General features: G+C 42.4%; 1 protein-coding gene across 1 annotated transcript; it reads left to right on the top strand.

The window, feature by feature from the left end:
• The first annotated feature begins 1833 nt into the window (after positions 1-1833).
• LOC139479344 (neurofascin-like) lies at positions 1834-21345 on the top strand. Its single transcript, XM_071262202.1, has 11 exons — positions 1834-1911; positions 5435-5540; positions 8880-9055; positions 10191-10379; positions 12443-12577; positions 13356-13452; positions 14240-14433; positions 15050-15205; positions 17100-17243; positions 18282-18416; positions 19291-21345. The coding sequence occupies exons 1-11, from the start codon at positions 1860-1862 to the stop codon at positions 19575-19577; spliced, it is 1671 nt and encodes a 556-aa protein (XP_071118303.1). The 5' UTR covers positions 1834-1859; the 3' UTR covers positions 19578-21345.
• Positions 21346-23186: the final 1841 nt, after the last annotated feature.

Here is a 23186-nt window from a genome sequence, read left to right as displayed (position 1 = left end):
CCATTCCCTACATAACGAAAGTTTGTGTGTTTATGAACATTTATGAATATACATCAATATCAAGGCCGAAGTTAACTTTTTTTGACGGGGGGGATCACTTGTCCCCAACTTGTATTTTTTCATGATTCAAATATAACTGTTTGCTATAAAAAAAAATCATATTCGGAATACAAATTTTGGTATGTTCTATCTAAACACCTATAATTAGAGACATGAAAAAAAGCTATCGTGTCACACCCTAAACATGACCTAAACACAACATCCTATAATCTAACCATGTTTAGAATTTAAACACGTTTAAAAATGTGTAAAAATTCAAACTTGTTGAAATAAAGTGCATATAATTAGGCAATAAGTCAAATATGGATAAGGTGTGTAGTATAATTTTTATTGAAATTAGATGTGCAAATCAGATTCACATTTTTGCATAATACATATACAATGTATACCACCAGGACCACCACCCTGACTATATATAGCCCGCAAGGTGGCGGTGTTTCAGTTTCGTACAGTGACTGACAATGTAAACACAACCGAGTGTCGGGAGAAGCTTTTTGAAAACCATACGGGAACCAGATCACCATTGACCGTCAAACTTCGTATCAACTTGAATGACAAACCCTGGATACCACAAATGGCTCAATATCTAGATAGAAGTCAATAAATTGTCATTAGGTTTTATCATAAAAAATAGAATTGATCGTGTATGGCGTCTGCATTAACCACAGCAGTAAAATAAAAAAAGGACAAATAAACCAAGATAGATCAATAGTGACTAGGACAATTGATATCTATGACGACAGCAGTCTCCGTAGCACAAGTAGTAGCGTGATAAAATGAAGACGTTGCATGTTCGTATACCGCCGTGGTTTGAAAATCTAAGTGTTGTGGTTGGTTGGTTTGTTATTTAACGCCACACTCAGCAATGTTCCAGCTGTATGACAGCGGTCTGTAAATAATCGAGTCTGGACCAGGCAAACCAGTCTTTAATATCGCGAGCATCGATCCACGCAATTGGGATCGATGACATGCATCAACCAAGTCAGCGACCCTGACCGATCCCATTAGTTGCCTTACGGCAAACAGTCACCTCTTACGGTCGGCATGGGTTGCTGAAGACCGATCCCTACCCGGAATCTTCATGGGTCTTAAGTGTTGTGATATGTGTCGTTGCTGCATCATGACTATTAAAGGTAGTTGTACTATTTTCTCACAGCTTACAATGAACGTACATGCATATCTGATGACTAAGACAGAGCTTTAACGGTTTTTTACACTACATTTTACGGTAACTTCTCACCGAGACGACCGCCTCCGTGGTCTAGTGGTAGAGTGTCCGCCCGGAGAGCGGAATACACAGGGTTCAATTCCCGGCCGCGTCATACCAAAATACGTTAAAAAATGGTACTTGTTGTTACACTGTCTGGCACTGGACATTAAGTGGTTAAAACAAAGACTGGTCTGCTCGGAGTCAGTATACTGTGTCTGAGTGGGGTATTCATGTTAAGCTGCGGCATGGTATCTTAGTTGGCCAGCACTTACGCTATATACATGCAATAATCTTGGATACGTTAAACACCATTTCACCCCACCCACCTCACGGTGACAATGTTCAACTTTAAATCAGCCAAGTGTAGAGTACCCCCAGCTGGTGTTTTAATTGACATTCTATTTCTTTCAGCCTAGAGTTCCGCTCCAAGAAACTGATAGCACAGATAAAGGCCATACACTGCTCGTCCTCCAGGCTCTAAGTTATCAAAGGTTCACGGTTATTCAATTCACCATGAAAAGATACCCCTCGTTTACCTTCTCTTTCAAGGACATTGATATGCCTGGGATTTAGTTCAGGTATAATCGTCATGGTGGGGCCATGGCGTCTAGCTCTGTTGTTGACCTTCTGCTCTTGTCAAGGTAAGCAACTGGTGTGTGTGTGTGTGTGTGTGTGTGAGAGAGAGAGAGAGAGAGAGAGAGAGAGAGAGAGAGAGAGAGAGAGAGAGAGAGAGAGAGAGAGAGATGCTCCTTCTGAGGATGCCCCGCCCTCTTGACAAACGTTAGATCCAAGCATCCCATGCTTGTCACAAGTGACTGTGTAGGATCGGGTGTGACAGTTGTAACCTGGTTGATTGTGTGTGTCATCATGTCCCCAATATTAGGACCCCCAGCTCAACGTAACATCCGCTTGTCTGATTTGTCCTGGCAGACTTCTAGGGGCTTGCGTTTTATAGTGAGGTGTGGTGTGGTGTGCATGATGTGGTGTGGTGTGGTGTGGTGTGGCGTAGCTTTACGCCCCTGTTAGCAATGTTCCAGCAATATCACCGCGGGGGACATTGTACACTCCCTGTACCCATCTCGGGAATCGAGCCCGCGTCTTCGGCGTGACGAGCCAAAGCTTTAACCACTAGGCTACCCCACTGCCCCAGGTGTGGTGTGGTGTGGTGTGGTGTGGTGTGGTGTGGTGTGGTGTGGTATTGTGTGGTATTGTGTGGTATTGTGTGGTATACAGTGTTTCGGATTGGGTTTTTTTCAAAGACATTTACTGATTGTCATCTAACAGGTCATGACGATATTGTATGATGGTATAGAAGATCGAATGTCGTATCAAAATTGGTAAAAATCATGAAAATGTCCTAATGTCATTTGTCCCAAGCAAAATCACTGGAACAGTATAGTGAGAGAGTGAGTATGGTTTTTAGCCGGCAATATCACGCAGTGTAATACCAGAAAATGGGCTTCACACATTGCACGCATGTTGGGAATCGAACCCGAGCGAACGTTTTAACCACTAAGCTACCCGTTCGCCCACTGGAAGAGTCTTATATAGAATATTATAATATATTACAGTACATTTTGATGCGGCATAAAACAATATTTACCCAGTGATTTGGTTACACTGTAATAAATGTGTTTAGAATGTAAACACAGACAAGACATGTTTAGATCTAAACATGGTTAGGAATGTTTAGATCCTAAACGGAATACACATTTAACGTGTTCTACCTGAACGCATTTAGGTCTAAATACAGGAAATGAGCCATCGTCTTATTATACTCTCACAGCCTACATACCACCTAAGCACCACATAGACAGCACTCCTTTTAAATTACAGACAATGAATTTCAAGGGGGTAAACACATTTAGACCCTAAATACGTTTAGCTGTTAAACACAATCCTAAACATGTTTGGACCTAAACATGTCAAAGTTATGGGACAACGAACGCGTTTAAGTTTGTGTTTAGGATCTTGTGCAGATCTTATATCTGGAGCTTGTATATATATAGTGTACTAGTCACGATATACTAGCCTAAAATACTGCCGATGTGACTAAATAATGTCACTCACTCACCCACTCCTTGAAAGTTAATTATTACCGTGGAATTAAAACAAGTTGCGTGAACTTTAATGACAGTTGGATAGACGCAATCATTTTGCTAACACTCCAATAGTTTGAGTATGGATACTAAATCGTCCAATTGTCTTCCTTGAAAGGTTCCCCTCCCATAGTTAAACAACAGCGGCCACCCTCCCATAGTATAACACAGTATAGTGAATATCTTTGAAGATTAGTTTGGGACATTAACTCGATCGAACTTTGTTTTAAGTAGGAGAAAGTCCTCAATCTCGTGATTATTTTCGCCTGTGAAGCTTGTTCGAGGCCGTTAGGCATTCTCGGACATTCTCCTATACAGATAGTTCAAACGGTCAACGCTATAAGATGTTGAGGGTCATTCCTCATTGCCCCCTCTGTTCCACGCGGTCAGTGATGGGTCAGGGGGTTGACACGAACGTCCTTTTCTAGTGTCAGTCATAGTTTTCTTCCAGATTGCGTCGACCCGTGAAGATCCGGGTTAGAATAGGTCTTGGGCAACCCATGCTTGCCGTAAAAGGCGACTATGCTTGTCGTAAAACGCGACTAACGGGATCGGGTGGTCAGGCTCGCTGACTTGGTTGATGCATGTCATCGATCCCAATTGCGTGGATCGATGCTCATGATGTCAATCATTGGATTGTCTGGTCCAGATTCGATTATTTACAGACCGCTGTCATATAGCTGGAATATTGCTGAGTGCGGCGTTAAACAACAAACCAAACCAAACCAGATTGCGTCACCTTTACATAATTTTCATAATTCCAACAGCACCCGTGACGATGCGTCCTCCGCACCTGTCATTTCCATCGGCGTATGACAAGTACTGATGAATCATATGATAGATATATTTAATATGAAATAAGTGATGGAATGAGTAAATTTGGCTTTGAACGCATCAGCAATCTTGCAGATATCACGCCAACTTATATAAGGTAATGAGTTAAGGTAACGCCGGTTTGCGACATACCCAGCCATATTAACATTCGTGACAAACTCGTGTTATTCCGGGACTAGCCGAATAGCGGCAGGTTACGGAAAGGGGCGAGTGGTGACGAATGCCATATTGATTCCCTCACCCTTACGAGTGAGTGAGTATGATTTTACGCCGCTTTAGCAAAATTCCAGCTGGGGACACTAGAAATAGGCTTCATGCATTGTTCCCACGTGGGGAATCGAACATGGGCCTCGGCATGACGAGCAAATGCTTTAATAATAACTGCTATGCCACGCAAACCGTCATCACCCTTACGAAACATTGCCTACGAATGAATGAGTGAGTCGGGTTTAACGCCGTTTTTAACAGTATTCCAGTTATATCACGGCGTATCAGTTTAATGTGGGAGGAAAGCCCGAAGTGATGCAGGTCTCAGACGTTTACAACTTCGGTGAAAACCACGAGCAAGGGTATGGTGCTGACAAACCTAGAAACATAATCAGGGCGAACCTGGATTCGAACCCACAATCATAGGTTTCTGGCGTGCCCAAGGGACGCAACTCTGCACAGCGAATCGCGGCGCTTTAGGAGACTGGGCCACCCGTGCCCCCTGTCTGCGAATGATATTTATAATTTGGGTTTACCCTAGAACAATTCTTCGTGTAAAAACAAATCATTTACACGGTAAAGTTAGAGAATCAGACAAAAGATATGTTGTGTGACTTCCATTTAGCCACACATCAATGTTCGGTGATAACTTGGATGAGCAGAGTAGTTTTTTTTAAAATAAATATGATAATGATGTAGTTTTGAACACACAATGCCATTTAGAAAGTGATCAAATGTAACAAATGTTATATTTGGGATAACACTTTCTAAGTAAAGTACAGATTCTCGTACTTTTTAGGGTCGAGTGCCGTCCGGGACTTTGTGTGCTGGCGATAAGGTGTTGGTTCGAATCCCGGACAAGACTCAACCCAAAAAGTACGAGAATCTGTACTTCACTGAGAAAGTGTTATCCCAAATATAATATTTGTTACAATGTGTATCATGTGTATGTCTTAATAATGTAAATTGTTTATGTTAATTGCCAACTTTCTGACATAAGAAATGGTTTGGTTCCTTACAAAAGGTATACCGCCAGTGTTCCTGGAACCAGGGGAAAGCAAAACACTTTCTGTGGCAGAAAACAGCAATGTGACCCTGACGTGCCGGGCCACGGGACATCCCATACCAAGGTAGGGGGATTTGTGGTGTTTCGACACAATACTGACTGTATAATCTTCAATAAACAGCATCTTTTTTCACAAACGTTATAAGAAGACCCTTCTCAATCAATCCACCCAAACATTCACGGAATTAAAATTATGAGAACATTCTATTCTCCCAGTCAAGTGTGTTTTTAGCGAAGTAAACTTGAACGGTAAACCTCCCTGACGTCTCTGTTATATGTTTCTTTATTGAGGCTGACCGACAATTCTTATTAAGATCCCTTATAATCAATTTTCTTTTTGTCCAATATATTCAATGACCAACACTATACGTTTGGAGAGAAAATTCGAGAGAATTTGGGAGAAGAGCCTTGACATCAAGTGAAGAATGTACACCGCTCCAAAACTATGTGTGCGTGTACGTGTGTGCATGCACGTCTTATAGAGTGTACGTGTACGTGTGTGTGCATGCACGTCTCATGAAGTGTACGTGTACGTGTGTGTGCATGCACGTCTCATGAAGTGTACGTGTACGTGTGAGTGCATGCATGTCTCATGAAGTGTACGTGTACGTGTGTGTGCATGCACGTCTCATGAAGTGTACGTGTACGTGTGTGTGCATGCACGTCTCATAGAGTGTACGTGTACGTGTGTGTGCATGCACGTGACTTGGAGTGTACGTGTACGTGTGTGTGCATGCACGTCTCATAGAGTGTACGTGTACGTGTGTGTGCATGCATGTCTCATGAAGTGTACGTGTACGTGTGTGTGCATGCACGTCTCATGAAGTGTACGTGTACGTGTGTGTGCATGCATGTCTCATGAAGTGTACGTGTACGTGTGTGTGCATGCACGTCTCATGAAGTGTACGTGTACGTGTGTGTGCATGCATGTCTCATGAAGTGTACGTGTACGTGTGTGTGCATGCATGTCTCATGGAGTGTACGTGTACGTGTGTGTGCATGCATGTCTCATAGAGTGTACGTGTACGTGTGTGTGCATGCACGTCTCATGAAGTGTACGTGTACGTGTGTGTGCATGCACGTCTCATGAAGTGTACGTGTTCGTGTGTGTGCATGCACGTCTTATAGAGTGTACGTGTACGTGTGTGTGCATGCATGTCTCATGGAGTGTACGTGTACGTGTGTGTGCATGCACGTCTCACGAAGTGTAGGTGTACGCGTGTGTGCATGCACGTCTCATGGAGTGTACGTGTACGTGTGTGTGCATGCATGTCTCATGGAGTGTACGTGTACGTGTGTGTGCATGCACGTCTCATGGAGTGTAAGTGTTCGTGTGTGTGCATGCATGTCTCATGGAATGTACGTGTACGTGTGTGTGCATGCATGTCTCATAGAGTGTACGTGTACGTGTGTGTGCATGCACGTCTCATGAAGTGTACGTGTACGCGTGTGTGCATGCATGTCTCATGGAGTGTACGTGTACGTGTGTGTGCATGCACGTCTGATGGAGTGTACGTGTACGTGTGTGTCTGATGTCATTCGAAAACCACACATTTGACCAAAACTTCCAAAGAGGAAGAAGTCACTTTGATTTAGCTTTAACTGTCGGGCAAAAGAAATTATACACTTGAAAATTGGATTTGACAACAATATTACCAACGTTATGAGAACTATACATGTCTTAAAACTTACCGTCCAAAACATAACTATGAGACCCTTATATAAAATACATCACCATCGAATAACCATTTCTTGTTGGTTTCATTTTTAGCCACCATCAGACATGGCTGTATATTTTTTTGTCCGGCAGTATAAGTTGTCACACGACGAAGAACGCCATTCACTCACCCGCACAGTTAAAACGGATTGAGCTTTGAATTCATTTTAACCAGAAACATTTTCCGTGGGTTGATACGATAACCATGGCTACCGCTAGCAACTTGACATAAAGAACCATCCATGGATCACAAGTCATACTGCTTTTTCTGTGATTGTGTGTTTTGTAAAACCTTGAAGAATGATTGCTAGTTTGAATGACCAAACTCCGCCGGAGTGAATAACGGAGTCTGTACTCAATAGGGCAGCTGCATTGTGCGTCAAGCGCTGCCAACGAATAGGCCAAGTCCTGGAAAGAATTCTATGTCTTTAAATACTTTAAAGGAGGAATGTCTTTTCTATCTGAATGTTATTTTTGACACGTTATTGCTGAATGTGGCTTCCGTCTTTACTAGATCCCGCCCTAGATTTACTAGATCCCACCCTAGAGTCACCTGACCATCCCGTGAAGATACTGGCTTAGAATAATATTATCATTGGTCTTTATCGACCCATGCTTGTCGTTAGAGGCGATTAACGGGATTGGGCGGTCATGCTCGCTGACTTGATTGATGTATGTCATCGTATCCAATATCGTAGATCGATGCTCATCATGTCAATCACCGGATTGTCTGGTCCAGTCACTATTATTTACAGACCGCCGTCATGTAGCTGGAATATTGCTGAGTGAGGCGTTAAACAACAAGTAAACAAAACTATAAAACCAGACGGGTACAAGCAGCCACATACATCGTGTACGTCGCTGTATAAGTGCATTAATCACCTGAACGCGGCGATAAAACCATTTCACCTCAACCAACCTCACCTCGCATCGCCTCACCCCATACACTTTCAGTTCAGTTTATGATTCTATATAACTATTATGATTCGCCTGTTACAGCGTTCATTAGATTTCACTTGTTGACACATTGATATTTAATATTTCAGCTGTTTGACAAAGCGTTTTGTGAAAAATGAATGCTTTATTTAATCACATAAATCGCCCTTGACAAATTCCGTAATTTGCACGTGCAGATCGTATTTCATTTGCCTGCTATTGCTAACATAAATCAATATCATCCCAATAAACGTCATCCCAGGCAACAATCTGGAGTGACGAGTGAGTGAGTTGGTTTAACGCCGCTTTTAACAGTATTCCAGTCATATCGCGGCGTGTCAGCTTAATGTGTGAGGAAAGCCCGAAGTGATGCAGATCTCAGACGTTTACCACTTTGGTGAAACCCACGAGCACGGGTATGTTGCTGACAAACCTAGAAACATAATCGGGGCAAACCGAGATTCGAACCCACAATCATAGGTTTCTGGCGTGCCCAAGGGACGCAACTCTGCACAGCGAATCGCGGCGCCTTAGACGACTGGGCCACCCGTGCCCCCTTCTGGAGTAACGAAGATCTTGTCTTGATTACACAATCGCAATATGCATTGCAAATCCTTACCATATCTATCTACCACACACAATTACAGGATACTCCACCTACATGTATGCGTTTCTTTTGGGGGTGAGTATATATGTAAATAATTATCGCTTACTTAATAAAATTAGTCGACAGTATCTATTATGTCACAGTTACTGGTGGAAGAAGAATGGAAAAAGAATACCTGCGTATTCGAGCAATGGCCAACTCAGTCTGACCAACGTGTCTGCTCAACACAAGGGGGAGTATCAGTGTATGGCGGAGAATGGAGATACCCACAGCGTCACTGCAGTAGCTGCATCCCAACCCATCACCCTGGACATTTACAGTAAGTGGTAAGAACCTGTGGAAAATATATTTCACTGGAACGCTATTACACTCAAGTATATCTATAGATTTTGTTTGTTTGTTTGTTTGTTTGTTTGTTTGTTTGTTTGTTGTGTAAAGCCGCACTCTGCAATATTCCAGCTATATGACGGCGGTCTGTAAGTAACCGAGTCTGAACCAGACAATCCAGTGATTGATATCATGAACATCGATCGACGAAATTTGGACACGATGACATGCATCAACCAAGTCAGCGAGCCAGACCACCCGATCCCGTTAGCCCCCTCTTACGACAAGCATAGTCGCCTCTTACTGCAAGCATGGGTTGCTGAAGATTATTCTAACCAGGATCTTCACGGGTCATATCTATAGATAGAAAGAATAGAAGCGACAGTAGAAAGAATAGAAGCGACAAAACCCTTTCCACATTTATAAGAAATCTCCACAAAAAGCAGAATCGATTTCCTATTCCGACTATGTCATGAGCATGTGTTTATGAATCACTACCAAATAGTGATGACACCAGGTGTTCGCGAAAAGGTGAGCGAATCCTCCCCATTAGTTGTGCCCGTCACCCGTCATCCGTCTATGCCATGTATTCGTATCAGAATCTGATCCGCCTGATGATACGAATGAAACATGTCGGAGAATGTATTTAGCGTTGTCTTTCTTTAAAATTGAAATATATTGGACTGAACACTTGAATTGCATACCCGAGAAGATCCGGGGTAGAATAGGTCTTCAGCAACCCATGCTTGCCGTAAATGGCGACTATGCCTGTCGTAAGAGGCGACTAACGGGATCGGGTGGTCAGGCTCTCTGACTCGGTTGATGTATGTCATCGATCCCAACTGTGTCAGTTGTCAGTCACTGCATTGTCTGGTCCAGACTCGATTATTTACAGACCGCCGTCATATAGCTGGAATATTTGCTGAGTGTGGCGTTGAACAACAAACAAATACATGTAAACAACTCGAATTGCATGTAAACAACTCGAATTGCATGTGCGTTTTATATATAGCTGTCTTTTAAGTTTTCATGATATATGCTTACATTCTTAAGGCAGGTTAATAATAACTTCATCATTTTTAGAGTTGGATCAAACTTAATTTGATAATAACTTCATTTTCTTCCAGGGCATTGTAAGACATGGGAAAAAACTAACAACTCTCGGTTTGTGCGCACAGAATTCCACTATCTGGCTTTAGAATGTGATTGTCCACCAGAATGCATGAGGTTCAAGATAGCCTGGTATAGGAAGGAGCCTGCTCTCACAAAGATAAACATCTCCCGATTTGAAGGAAGACTGCATATTGACAAGAAAGGTTAAAGTCATTATATTTAATCATATCTTATAACTGCATGTACTTCTGTTAATAACAACACCGTACAAACAATATCCAACTTGATTCTGCAAGCTAACCACCAGTGTAACATAAACGCCAGATTGTTATGCTTGGAGTATTGCATCTTCATTAAACTTACACGATCTCGTACTGTCAGACACGGGTACAATGCGTGAAGCCCATTTCCAGTGCCCCCTGCCGTGATATTGCTGGAATATTGCGAAAAGCGGCGTAAAAACTTGTGTTGAGCAAATGAAATTAGAAATGTATTTTTCTTTAAATGTTATGTATTCCTTGTGATTGTTATATGGATTAGCATTCTTGTACTTTGTGATTAAATAAGAAAACAAACAACTTTATAGATTACAATTTCTGGTTTATTGCATTTACCAACGTTTCAATGTAGATTCTTACACCACTTACACTTACACAAACTTACAATGCCAAGTGAGGTGGCCACACACGTTCCTCACAGTGTTCTACGTTCTCACAGTGTTCTCCGTTTCTCACAGTGTTCTACGTTTCTCACAGTGTTCTATGTTTCCTCGCAATGTTCTGCGTTTCTCACAGTGTTCTACGTTCTCACAGTGTTCTCCGTTTCTCACAGTGTTCTACGTTTCTCACAGTGTTCTACGTTCTCACAGTGTTCTACGTTTCTCACAGTGTACTACGTTTCCTCGCAATGTTCTACGTTTCCTCGCAATGTTCAACGTTTCCTCGCAATGTTCTACGTTTCTCACAGTGTTCTACGTTCTCACAGTGTTCTACGTTTCTCACAGTGTTCTACGTTTCTCACAGTGTTCTGCGTTTCTCACAGTGTTCTACGTATCCTCGCAATGTTCTACGTGTCTTCACAATATTCTACATTTCTTCACAATTTTCTACGTTTCATCATAATGTTCAACGTTTCATTACAGTGTTCTACATTCCTCACCTGTTCTATGATCCTCACAATATACAATGACTACTTTTCTTCACAGAATTCCACGTTTCTTCGAAATGTTCTACGTTTCTCAGTGTTCTACGTTTCTCACAGTGTTCTACGTTTCTCACAGTGTTCTACGTTTCTCACAGTGTTCTGCGTTTCTCACAGTGTTCTGCAGTTCTCACAGTGTTCTACGTTTCTCACAGCGTTCTACGTTTCTCACAGTGTTCTACGTTTCTCACAGTGTTCTACGTTTCTCACAGTGTTCTACGTTTCTCACAGTGTTCTACGTATCCTCGCAATGTTCTACGTGTCTTCACAATATTCTACATTTCTTCACAATTTTCTACGTTTCATCATAATGTTCAACGTTTCTTCACAGTGTTCTACATTCCTCATCTGTTCTATGTTCCTCTCAATGTACAGTGATTACTTTTCTTCACAAAGTTCTACCTTCCTCAACTGTGTTCTACGTTTCTTCACAGAATTCCACGTTTCTTCGAAATGTTCTACGTTTCGTCACAATGATCTACGTTTCATCGCAATGGTCTACGTTTCTTCGCAATATTCTACATTCCTCAAAATGGTATACGTTTCTTCATAATGTACCAAGTGTCTTCGCAATATTCTACGTTTCTTCAAAATATTCTACGTTTCTTTCACAATATTCTACGTATCTTCACAATATTCTTCGTTGTTTTCACAAAGTTCTACGTTCATCAACAGCTCTACGTTTCTTCACAAGTTCTACGTTCCACACAATACTCTACGTTTCTTCGCCATGTGCTTCTTTTATTCGCAATGTTCCTCGTTTCTTCTCCGCGTTCTATATTCCTTCTAAGTTTCTATTCTATAATACGCATCTACAATATTTCTAAGTTTTCATTATTTCCTTCTCTATGTTCTTAGTTTCTTCAGTTGAGTTATTTCGATACTTTCAGTCTTATAAACCCACCATGGAAGGAATCTGTGCCAATCAACGGCATTTGGACTGTGAGTGGGATAAAAAAAAAACGATATTGCTTTTGATCTACAGACAGTTGTCCTGAAACGTGTTATATAATTGTTCCACCACAAGCTTCATGTATTTTTTCAACTTAATCTTTCAATAAAACAGGTACCTTGCACTTCATATACACAACCAGCTCAGATGGCCCAAGTAATGGTTCTACAATATACCAGTGTGGAGTGACCACACCAAACCGACTCTTGCTTGGGAGGAAATATGAGGTATCGATCAAGAAAGTCACCAGTAAGTACAACAGCTTCTGATGGGTGTTTAAAGAACACGCCGGCTAATAACAACACATGGAAACAATTTTACTTGCCTCACGAATGTCTTCCAAAATAAATTAGGATTAGTTTTAGAAATATTTTTATAACCTCTTTTTGACTGAATGAGAAACTGAATTTTATTTTACACAGCGTTTAAATAACGTTCTTCCAACTTTACGAGGGTGATATATAGATACTCATTTTTGGCCCAGGCAATTTAAAATCCCCCAAAGCATGAGTACCAAGCATGATAAGATGACAATACGTTTGTTTGTTTGATGTTTAACGCTACACTCAGCAATATTCCAGCTACATGACGGCGGTCTGTAAATAATTGATTCTGAACCAGACAATCCAGTGATTGACATCATGAGCATCGATCTACATCATTGGGATCGATGATATGCATCAACCAAGTCAGGGAGCCTGACCACCCGATCCCGTTAGTCGCCTCTTACGACAAGCATAGTCGCCTTTTACGGCAAGCATGGGTTGCTGAAGACCTATTGTATCCCGGATTTTCACGGGTCTGACATGGGACATGGGATGTTTAAGACGAAGTGTGTATATAACAGATTGCATTGTTATTAATTTGTTCACCACCATCATGTTGTATACTTTCCAGGGAGCTGCGAAATCTAGTAGTAGTAGTAGTAGTAGTAGTAGTAGTAGTAGTAGTAGTAGTAGTAGTAGTAGTAGTAGTAGTAGTAGAAGAAGAAATCAATTTTATGCTTTGTTCATGGTCTTACCCGCAGATCCACCCTCACACCCTTCCCGCATCAAATTCCAGACAGTACTGCCCAAGTTTCTTCTCCACCAAACAGCAGAACTGGAGTGTGTATTCAGTGGATAGTACGTAACAATGGAACATGACCTGAGCGAACCAGTGACACACACCTTGGTGGTTTGTGTGGCAGATACCTCAGTGTGTGCATTAATGTGTGTAACATATATCTCTGTATCAATGTGTGTAATATATATCTCTGTATCAATGTGTGTAACATATATCTCTGTATCAATGTGTGTAACATATATCTCTGTATCAATGTGTGTATAATATATCTCTGTATCAATGTGTGTATAATATATCTCTGTATCAATGTGTGTATAATACATCTCTGTATCAATGTGTGTAACATATATCTCTGTGCAATGCTATGTTGGGTGATTTATGTTTGTTTGTTTGTTTGTAGTTTATCGCCGCACTCAGCAATATTCCAGCTATTTGACTGCGGTCTGTAAATAATCGAGTCTGGACCAGACAATCTGGTGATTGACACCATGAACATCGATCCATGCAATTGGGATACGATGACATGCAAACCAAGTCGGCGAGCCTGACCACCCGATCCCGTTTGTTGTCTCTTTAAGGCAAGCATGGGTCGCTGAAGACGTATTCTACCCCGGATCTTCACGGTTCTGTTTATGTGTGTAAGATACAAGTGAATCAATGTGAAGGGTGTTTATGTGTTTAACATGGATGAGTATCAATGTGTAGGGTGTTTATATGTGTAAGATAGATGTGTATGAATGGGTAGGGTGTTTATCCATGGCAGATATTTACATGAGTATCCCGGCGTAGGATGTTTAAATGTAGGTATGTTAAATGTAAACCTGTTTAACCGGTTCGTGTTTCCAGTCCTGCGCCAGTAACGACATGGGAATACGCAAACCGTACAAGTCTTCCCAACAATGGAAAGTTTGAACTCGTCCCTGGCTCATTCGGCCGGAGACTCAGGATCCGGAAACTGTCCATAGAGGACGGGCGACGCTACAGGTGTAGCGGGACTAACGACATCACCGACGAGGCGCACGTCGACGTTAGGGTCACATGTAGGAGACATCTTTAATCTCGTCTATATTTGTTATCAGGACGAGTTTATTACACCAGACAATGCTCTCTAATCTCAATCTCCATCTCGACGGCCAAATACTTGATCTTTCGTCGAAGGGTCAAGGCCTAGCCCCCATGAACTACCCAAGGCCTTTTTCACCTCCCCCACCCCCAGGTCAAATGCCCCTGTGTAATTCCACACACATACCCCTTCACATTCAAATATATGATATGAACTTGGCCCAGTGATGTGTCAGGTAAATCTTAGTGGTGCTCATGTCAATCTTAATGGCTCACTTCTCCCCTGCAAACTGGCAACCGCAAAGCAAGTTGAAGTCGTTTATACATCCATAAGTCAATTCATCTACGTTTTATTTTATGTTTCAATTTACCAGTAAATGATTACCCTAGTCACAAAGTTTCACCCAGGACACTGTGGTTACATTGTTTAGACCTGGACCTATGAAAGATGCTGTAAAGCATCATCCCTCTTGAAGAAAACGTAATCATTATGTTAGCCTTAAGATTAGGTGGTTCAATACATCACTTTCCGGCATTGGACTGAAATCTGATTTGATTTCAAGAAAATTGTCAATTGACCATTCTGTTATACAGCCAAGCCTATCTGGGTCAAGCCGCTAACAGATATCACCGTACCGGAAGGCAGAGTTGCTCATTTGGTTTGCAAAGCAAGATCCGTCAGAAGTGAACCCCGGGCAGAATCCCCTATCTGGTACAGCAATGGCAATGAAATCAACCCTGCAAGTATAGGTAAGCATAACACTCTGTCGTACATGTCAAGACATCATCCCGTTAATATCCAGGGTAGAGTAGGTCTTCAGCAACCCATGCCTGCCGGAAAAAGCAGACTATGCTTGTCGTAAGAAGCGATTAAGGAGATCGGGTGGTCAGGCTCGCTGTCTTGATGCATGTCATCGTATCCTATTTGCGTAGATGTATGTTTCGTTCCCTTTGTCCATTTCATATTTAGTGAAAGGGGGATTGATTGAATTATTTTTGTTTGTTGTTTAACACCACACTAAGCAAAGTAAAAACTGTACGAGTGCAGCCTGCAAAGAATCGTCTCTGCACAAGATAATCCAGTGATTGATATCATGAGCAACATCCAACGCAGTCGTGTGTACGATGACATGCAATCAACCAAGTCACCGAGTCTGACACTTTCGCTTCGTATGACAAGCATGGGTTGCCGAGTACAGTAAACTACGGTTATAACGAACTCAAAGGGACTACTAATTTTAGTTCGTTATAACCGTAATTCGTTATAAGCATATATACAGCATAACTACAGCATTTAGTCGGGACTAAAAAGTTAGTTTGTTATATCCGTTTGTTCGTTATAACCGTGTTCGTTATAACCGTAGTTTACAGTACATTATTTTAAACCGGAATCCTTACGGAAAGATGCAATAGGTACCTTGTTGAATATACATCCTCACCCGTGAAGATCCGGGTCGGAATATGTCTTTAGCAACCCATGCTTGCCTTAAAAGGCAACTACGCTTGTCGACAAACGGGATCGGGTGGTCAGGCTCGCTGCCTTGATTGGTGTATGTCATTGTGGTGCATATCCCAATTGCGTGATGATGTCAATCACTGGATTGTGTGGTCCAGACTCGTTTATTTACAGAGCGCCGTCATATAGCTCGAATATTTCTGAATGCGGCGTTAAACAACAAACAAACAAACAAACAAAGAATATACATGCTGAACGATAAATTAGAAGAGGATTCTCAAAAGAAGCAAACGTCTAAGGTGTAAAGTGCAGTCGGGTAGCCTAGTGGTTAAAGCGTTCGCTCGTCACGCCGAAGACCCGGGTTCGATTCCCGACGTGGGTACAATGCGTGAAGCCCATTTCTGGGCCGTGATATTGCTGGAATATTGCTAAAAGCGGCGTAAAACCAAACTCACTCACTCATTCACTCTAAGGTGTAAACGTCGGTAGGACATACATCACTTCGGGCTTTCCTCCCACACAAAGCTAACACGCCGCTAACCGAAATACCGTCAAAGCAAACTCACCTACTCCCTCTAAAGTAACATGAGCCCATGGAAGTCTGCCATTAGTGATGGGTCTCACAGAGAATTGAGTGATTGAACTGTTACCATTTTGCAATCACATTTCCCATGACATATTTGACTTGAAGCTTTTGTATACTTTATATGAATGTTTTTCACGACAGTGGGGTTCAGTTTTCGATACAGTAAACTACGGTTATAACGAACACGCTTATAACGAACTGACGGATATAACTAACTTACTTTTTAGTCCCGACTATTTGCTGTGGTTATGCTGTATATATGCTTATAACGAACTACGGTTATAACGAACTAAAAATAGAAGTCCCTTTGAGTTCGTTATAACCGTAGTTTTCCGATATATCAATCCTCATAATCAGGACGTATCCTGACTTGGAGCCACCGATCATTGGAGTTCTGGGCCAAGGGACGTAGCTCTCCAATGTGTGTTTCTGTGCCTAAGACGACTGGGTGCCGTTGTACAAAGCGATCCGAGCGATAGGGTGATCGTAACACCCATACCTTAACATAGATTTAAGACAGTCGTAGAGCTGAGCTTGTTTTCTCAACGGCCCCCTGGGCCACCGTGGTGAACTGGTTGTATATATGTGTTGGTACTTTGCAGGGGACAGACGGTTCCAGTTCAGCAAGGACAGGAGTGTTTTGACCATCGTGAAGGTGAAACGAAGTGTGGATGGCATTTGCTTCCAATGCAATGTGAGCAACAGTGCTGGATATGTTTTTGGAAATGGATGTATACAAGTTACAAGTACGTATAACTATTACTTACCTAAATTACTCAATACGGCGATACGCACTCTGCTCATAAACACATGGACTTTTTGGCAGAGAAATCTTATGATAATGAAAATTTGTCGCTTTTAATTGTATAGGTGGAACTCTGTACTAGGGCTGGGACGGGTAATTTGGGTACCCGGGTCGGGTGGGTACTGACTAGGACCCGGGTACCCACAGGACTACCCGGACCCGTGGTTAGTCACGTAATATATTGTTTAATGACACAAATTATCTAGAACTCTATGGTTACACTACAAGTCACTAATGTTCGCATTTCTTTCTGACTGTGCTCCCATTCCATCTGATTTTTCATATGGTTGAATAAAGATATAACTTAAATCCTTAATTCAAATTGAGTGTATGAATGACCAGATAGTTTAATACGTGTACATTTTGAGACATCTCCCGAGACGTACAGTGGGTACCCGGGTAGGGTCGGGTTAGGGTGTGTGTGTGTGTGTGTGGGGGGGGGGGGGGGTGAACGCTTCATGTGGCATCTTTTGTCCGTATGCAAAGTCGAAAAATCTATTGAAATAGCAAGAAACAGACTCCTTCATTACTTACAGAAATGGAAACTACTTGCTGATAACATTTTATAATATACCAAAAGCATTATGATGCGTGTCTTTTGCCATATAGCCTTATATACAGTAAACTACGGTTATAACGAACACGCTTATAACGAACTGACGGATATAACGAACTTACTTTTTAGTCCCGACTATTTGCTGTGATTATGCTGTATATATGCTTATAACGAACTACGGTTATAACGAACTAAAAATAGAAGTCCCTTTGAGTTCGTTATAACCGTAGTTTACTTTAATATCGATTGTCCATTTCAAGCTGTTTTATTTGTTAAAAAAAACGTACAAGTATCATCCATTGTATGTTAAAGGCAAAATATCAATCTTGGGAAATACAAAAAAAAAGGACAAAAAAAAGACTAGTATTAAAAGGCCTTGTGATATAGCACGCTGAACAGCACACGTTAACCCTCTGTTGCCAGGAGGCAGTGGAGCACCTGGGACTATTTCTAAGAGTACTGTCCTGATAGCGGCAGCGTGTAGCGCATCTCTTGTAGTCCTGGCTGTCATCCTCACCATTACCATCCGCAAGATATGCAAGAAAACAAGGAAACCAGGTAGATATATTACGTCAACGCCAGAAAATAATCAATCTCGATTATCTGTTGAAATAGATTTCCCAGGGCGTACATGTAAAAGGCAAAATACATCATACCACACCTATCATGATACAAATGCATCACGTACTCAATTTTTCAGTGAATACACCTACATTATAAGGTATCAATTCTTTAGGTAACTTAGTGGTTGGCTCGTCACGCCGAATACCCGGGTTCGATTCCCGACATTGTTACAATGTTTGAAACCCATCTTCGGTCCTGGAGGAAACATGGCCTAGTGGTCTAAGACGCTGAACGCCGTTGTGCGGAGTTGCGTCCCTTGGATAACAGGATCGGATCTTATCACTATTCCTTCGGTCGGGATATGGTCCTCATGTTTGTACTTCCTCCAAAGTGGAGAACTTCTCAGCCTGCGTTACTTTATGGTTAGAACAGGTCCGTAGTAACTTACACGTCGTTCCATAAAGCGATCTTTGTGCTATGACGATCTGAAGCCTATGTAAAAGTATCGGAGCTACGATCACCGTAAAGCTAAGATTGCTTTGTGGAACGGGGCCCTGTACTTCCGAAGCAACTAAATGGATCGGGTTGTCAGACTCACTGTCTTAGTTAAACGTGTGTTACTTTACCCCGCCGGCGTGATGCTTGGCCATCACTCTATTATTTATACACCGCTGACATAAACCTGGAATATTGCTGTCTGCAACTTCAAACAAACGAACAATGGCTTGTTCCAAATTAAGCGGACGTCTTGTGATATAACCGAAAGACAAGCTGCCTTTTTACTCTTTGCCCCATCTGCATCACTCACTCACCCCCTCCCTCCATCACTCGCTCACTTACTCACTCTATTGGGTCTTCATCGTTCCAGAAGTTCCCCCAAGGAGAAGCTCCACCCCTGTGTACACGGATATCGAGTACAGGAACGGAACGCCCCCACCGCCATACGACCAAATACATCTTCAATGCAGGCCAAGGGAAGTGGACATGTTACACGCTGATGGAGATGATTCAAGACTATATGGCCGTACTCAACTTGGGGATATCGAACCTGGGACTGGAGTCAGGAATCGCCCTGCTGTAGTGAGTCAGGGAGACATGCTGCTGACGCCGAGTGAAGAAGAAGATGACCCTCCACCATACCTGTCTCTCATCTGAACCAGACGGGTACCTGTCACCCGATATCCTGGGCATACCCCACCATTATACATTGTACCTGTCTCTCATCTGAACCAGACGGGTACCTGTCACCCGATATCCTGGGTATAACCCACCATTATACGTGTCTCTCATCTGAACCAGGCGGGTACCTGTCACCCGATATCCTGGGTATAACCCACCATTATACATTGTACCTGTCTCTCATCTGTACCAGACGGGTACCTGTCACCCGATATCCTGGGTATAACCCACCATTATACATTGTACCTGTCTCTCATCTGAACCAGACGGGTACCTGTCACCCGATATCCTGGGTATAACCCACCATTATACATTGTACCTGTCTCTCATCTGAACCAGACGGGTACCTGTCACCCGATATCCTGGGTATAACCCACCATTATACATTGTACCTGTCTCTCATCTGAACCAGACGGGTACCTGTCACCCGATATCCTGGGTATAACCCACCATTATACATTGTACCTGTCTCTCATCTGTACCAGACGGGTACCTGTCACCCGATATCCTGGGCATACCCCACCATTATACATTGTACCTGTCTCTCATCTGAACCAGACGGGTACCTGTCACCCGATATCCTGGGTATAACCCACCATTATACATTGTACCTGTCTCTCATCTGAACCAGACGGGTACCTGTCACCCGATATCCTGGGTATACCCCACCATTATACATTGTACCTGTCTCTCATCTGTACCAGACGGGTACCTGTCACCCGATATCCTGGGTATAACCCACCATTATACATTGTACCTGTCTCTCATCTGAACCAGACGGGTACCTGTCACCCGATATCCTGGGTATAACCCACCATTATACGTGTCTCTCATCTGAACCAGACGGGTACCTGTCACCCGATATCCTGGGTATAACCCACCATTATACGTGTCTCTCATCTGAACCAGGCGGGTATCTGTCATCCGATATCCTGGGTATAACCCACCATTATACGTGTCTCTCATCTGAACTAGACGGGTACCTGTCACCCAATATCCTGGGTATAACCCACCATTATACTTGTCTCCCATCTGAACCAGACGGGAAGCTTATAAAACCAAATCATCCAGGTAAGAACCAACCTTTACATTTCTCACTGATCTGAACCGGACGGGTACCTGTCACCAAATCATCCATTGGATAACCAACCTTTAAATTTGTCACTCATCAGAATTAGACGGGAAGCTTAAGCACCAAATAGTTCAGGGTATAACCCACCTTTAAATTTGTCACTCATCAGAATTAGACGAGAAGCTTTCACACCAAATAGTTCAGGGTATAACCCACCTTTAAATTTGTCACTCATCAGAATTAGACGAGAAGCTTTCACACCAAATAGTTCAGGGTATAACCCACCTTTAAATTTGTCACTCATCAGAATTAGACGAGAAGCTTTCACACCAAATAGTTCAGGGTATAACCCACCTTTAAATTTGTCACTCATCAGAATTAGACGAGAAGCTTTCACACCAAATAGTTCAGGGTATAACCCACCTTTAAATTTGTCTCTCATCAGAATTAGACGAGAAGCTTTCACACCAAATAGTTCAGGGTATAACCCACCTTTAAATTTGTCACTCATCAGAATTAGACGAGAAGCTTAAACACCAAATAGTTCAGGGTATAACCCACCTTTAAATTTGTCACTCATCAGAATTAGACGAGAAGCTTACACACCAAATAGTTCAGGGTATAACCCACCTTTAAATTTGTCACTCATCAGAGTTAGACGAGAAGCTTAAACACCAAATAGTTCAGGGTATAACCCACCTTTAAATTTGTCACTCATCAGAATTAGACGAGAAGCTTACACACCAAATAGTTCAGGGTATAACCCACCTTTAATTTGTCACTCATCAGAATTAGACGAGAAGCTTAAACACCAAATAGTTCAGGGTATAACCTACCTTTAAATTTGTCACTCATCAGAATTAGACGAGAAGCTTTCACGCCAAATAGTTCAGGGTATAACCTACCTTTAAATTTGTCACTCATCAGAATTAGACGACAAGCTTACACACCAAATCATTCAGTGTATAACCCACCATGTTATTTGTCACTCGTCTGAACTCATGATTGTGTATAACATTACATGTATCCCTGTATCCTTGTGTGTGATACTTATATGTGAAAAGAGGTATTTTGCAGTTCGTTGTTTAACGCCGCACTCGACAATATTCCCTCTGTAGACGGCGGAGTTTAGGTGCATGGTGTTTATACATGTTTCACCTATGCGCGATTCCACGTGTATGGTATGCTTATGAGACAGATGCAAATTTCAAGTGTAAGATGTTTGCAGGAGTATGTTTTCACGTGTGTGGTGTCCGACAGGTGCATGTTTCCAGCTATAAGATGTTTGGCAGGTGCATGGTTCCACGTGTAAGGTGTTTGACAGGTGCATGTTTCCACGTGTAAGGTGTGTGACAGGTGCATGTTACCACGTGTAAGGTGTTTGACAGGTGCATGTTTCCATGTGTAACGTGTTTGACAGGTGCATGTTACCATGTGTAAGGTGTTTGGAAGGTGCATGTTACCACGTGTAAGGTGTTTGGCGGGTTCATGTTACCACGTGTAAGGTGTTTGGCAGTGCATGATTCCACGTGTAAAGTGTTTGACAGGTTCATGTTTCAAAGTGTAAGGTGTTTAGCAGGTGCATGATTCCACGTGTAAAGTGTTTGACAGGTTCATGTTTCCAAGTGTAAGGTGTTTGGCAGTGCATGATTCCACGTGTAAAGTGTTTGACAGGTGCATGTTTCCAAGTGTAAGGTGTTTGGCAGTGCATGATTCCACGTGTAAAGTGTTTGACAGGTTCATGTTTCCACGTGTAAGCTGTTTGACAGGTGCATGTTTCCACGTGTAAAGTGTTTGACAGTGCATGACTCCACGTGTAAAGTGTTTGACAGGTGCATGTTTCCACGTGTAAGGTGTTTGACAGTACATGTTTCCAACGCCGTGATGTAACTGGAATAATGTTAAAAGTGCGTTAAAGCGAACTCACTCACTCACTCACTCATTCAGATGTGTTTTTCTTTTCTTGTGTAAGGAAGACACCATAACACTGAATACTGTCAAGACAATAAGGCCCCTGGAATGTATATATTTTGCAACATTTGAATATTTTGAAATAAAGATACCAACGAAATGTTGGTTATAAAGTGGTAAAGTCAGACGAATATCGGATATATTACGTGCGCTTGATTTTCCGGTGATTTTGTAGACGCTGCTTCAATGGACCTCTTCTAGAGCCTTGGGGAACTTTTATGGCTTGAACCTTTGCAATTCCTACCACATGGAATTTTGGTGGCATGTCTATCAAAGGCCAAGGTCATCTCAGGTTGTTGTGACACATGGAGGGGGCACGGGTAGCCCAGTCGTCTAAGGAGCCGCGATTCGCTGTGCAGAGTTGCATCCCTTGGGCACGCCAGAAACCTATGATTGTGGGTTCGAATCCCGGTTCGCCCCAATTATGTTTCTAGATTTGTCAGCACCATACCCGTGCTCGTGGGTTTCGCCAAAGTGGTAAACGTCTGAAACCTGCATCACTTCGAGCGGCGTTAAACCCAACTCACTCACTCACTCACTCA

This window comes from Haliotis cracherodii, unplaced genomic scaffold (assembly GCF_022045235.1).
Source record: "Haliotis cracherodii isolate W230 unplaced genomic scaffold, xgHalCrac1.p SCAF_4, whole genome shotgun sequence".
Taxonomy (NCBI): Eukaryota; Metazoa; Mollusca; class Gastropoda; order Lepetellida; family Haliotidae; genus Haliotis; species Haliotis cracherodii.
Note: the sequence above shows the minus strand (reverse complement) of the source record. Positions and strands in the feature narration are given on the sequence as shown.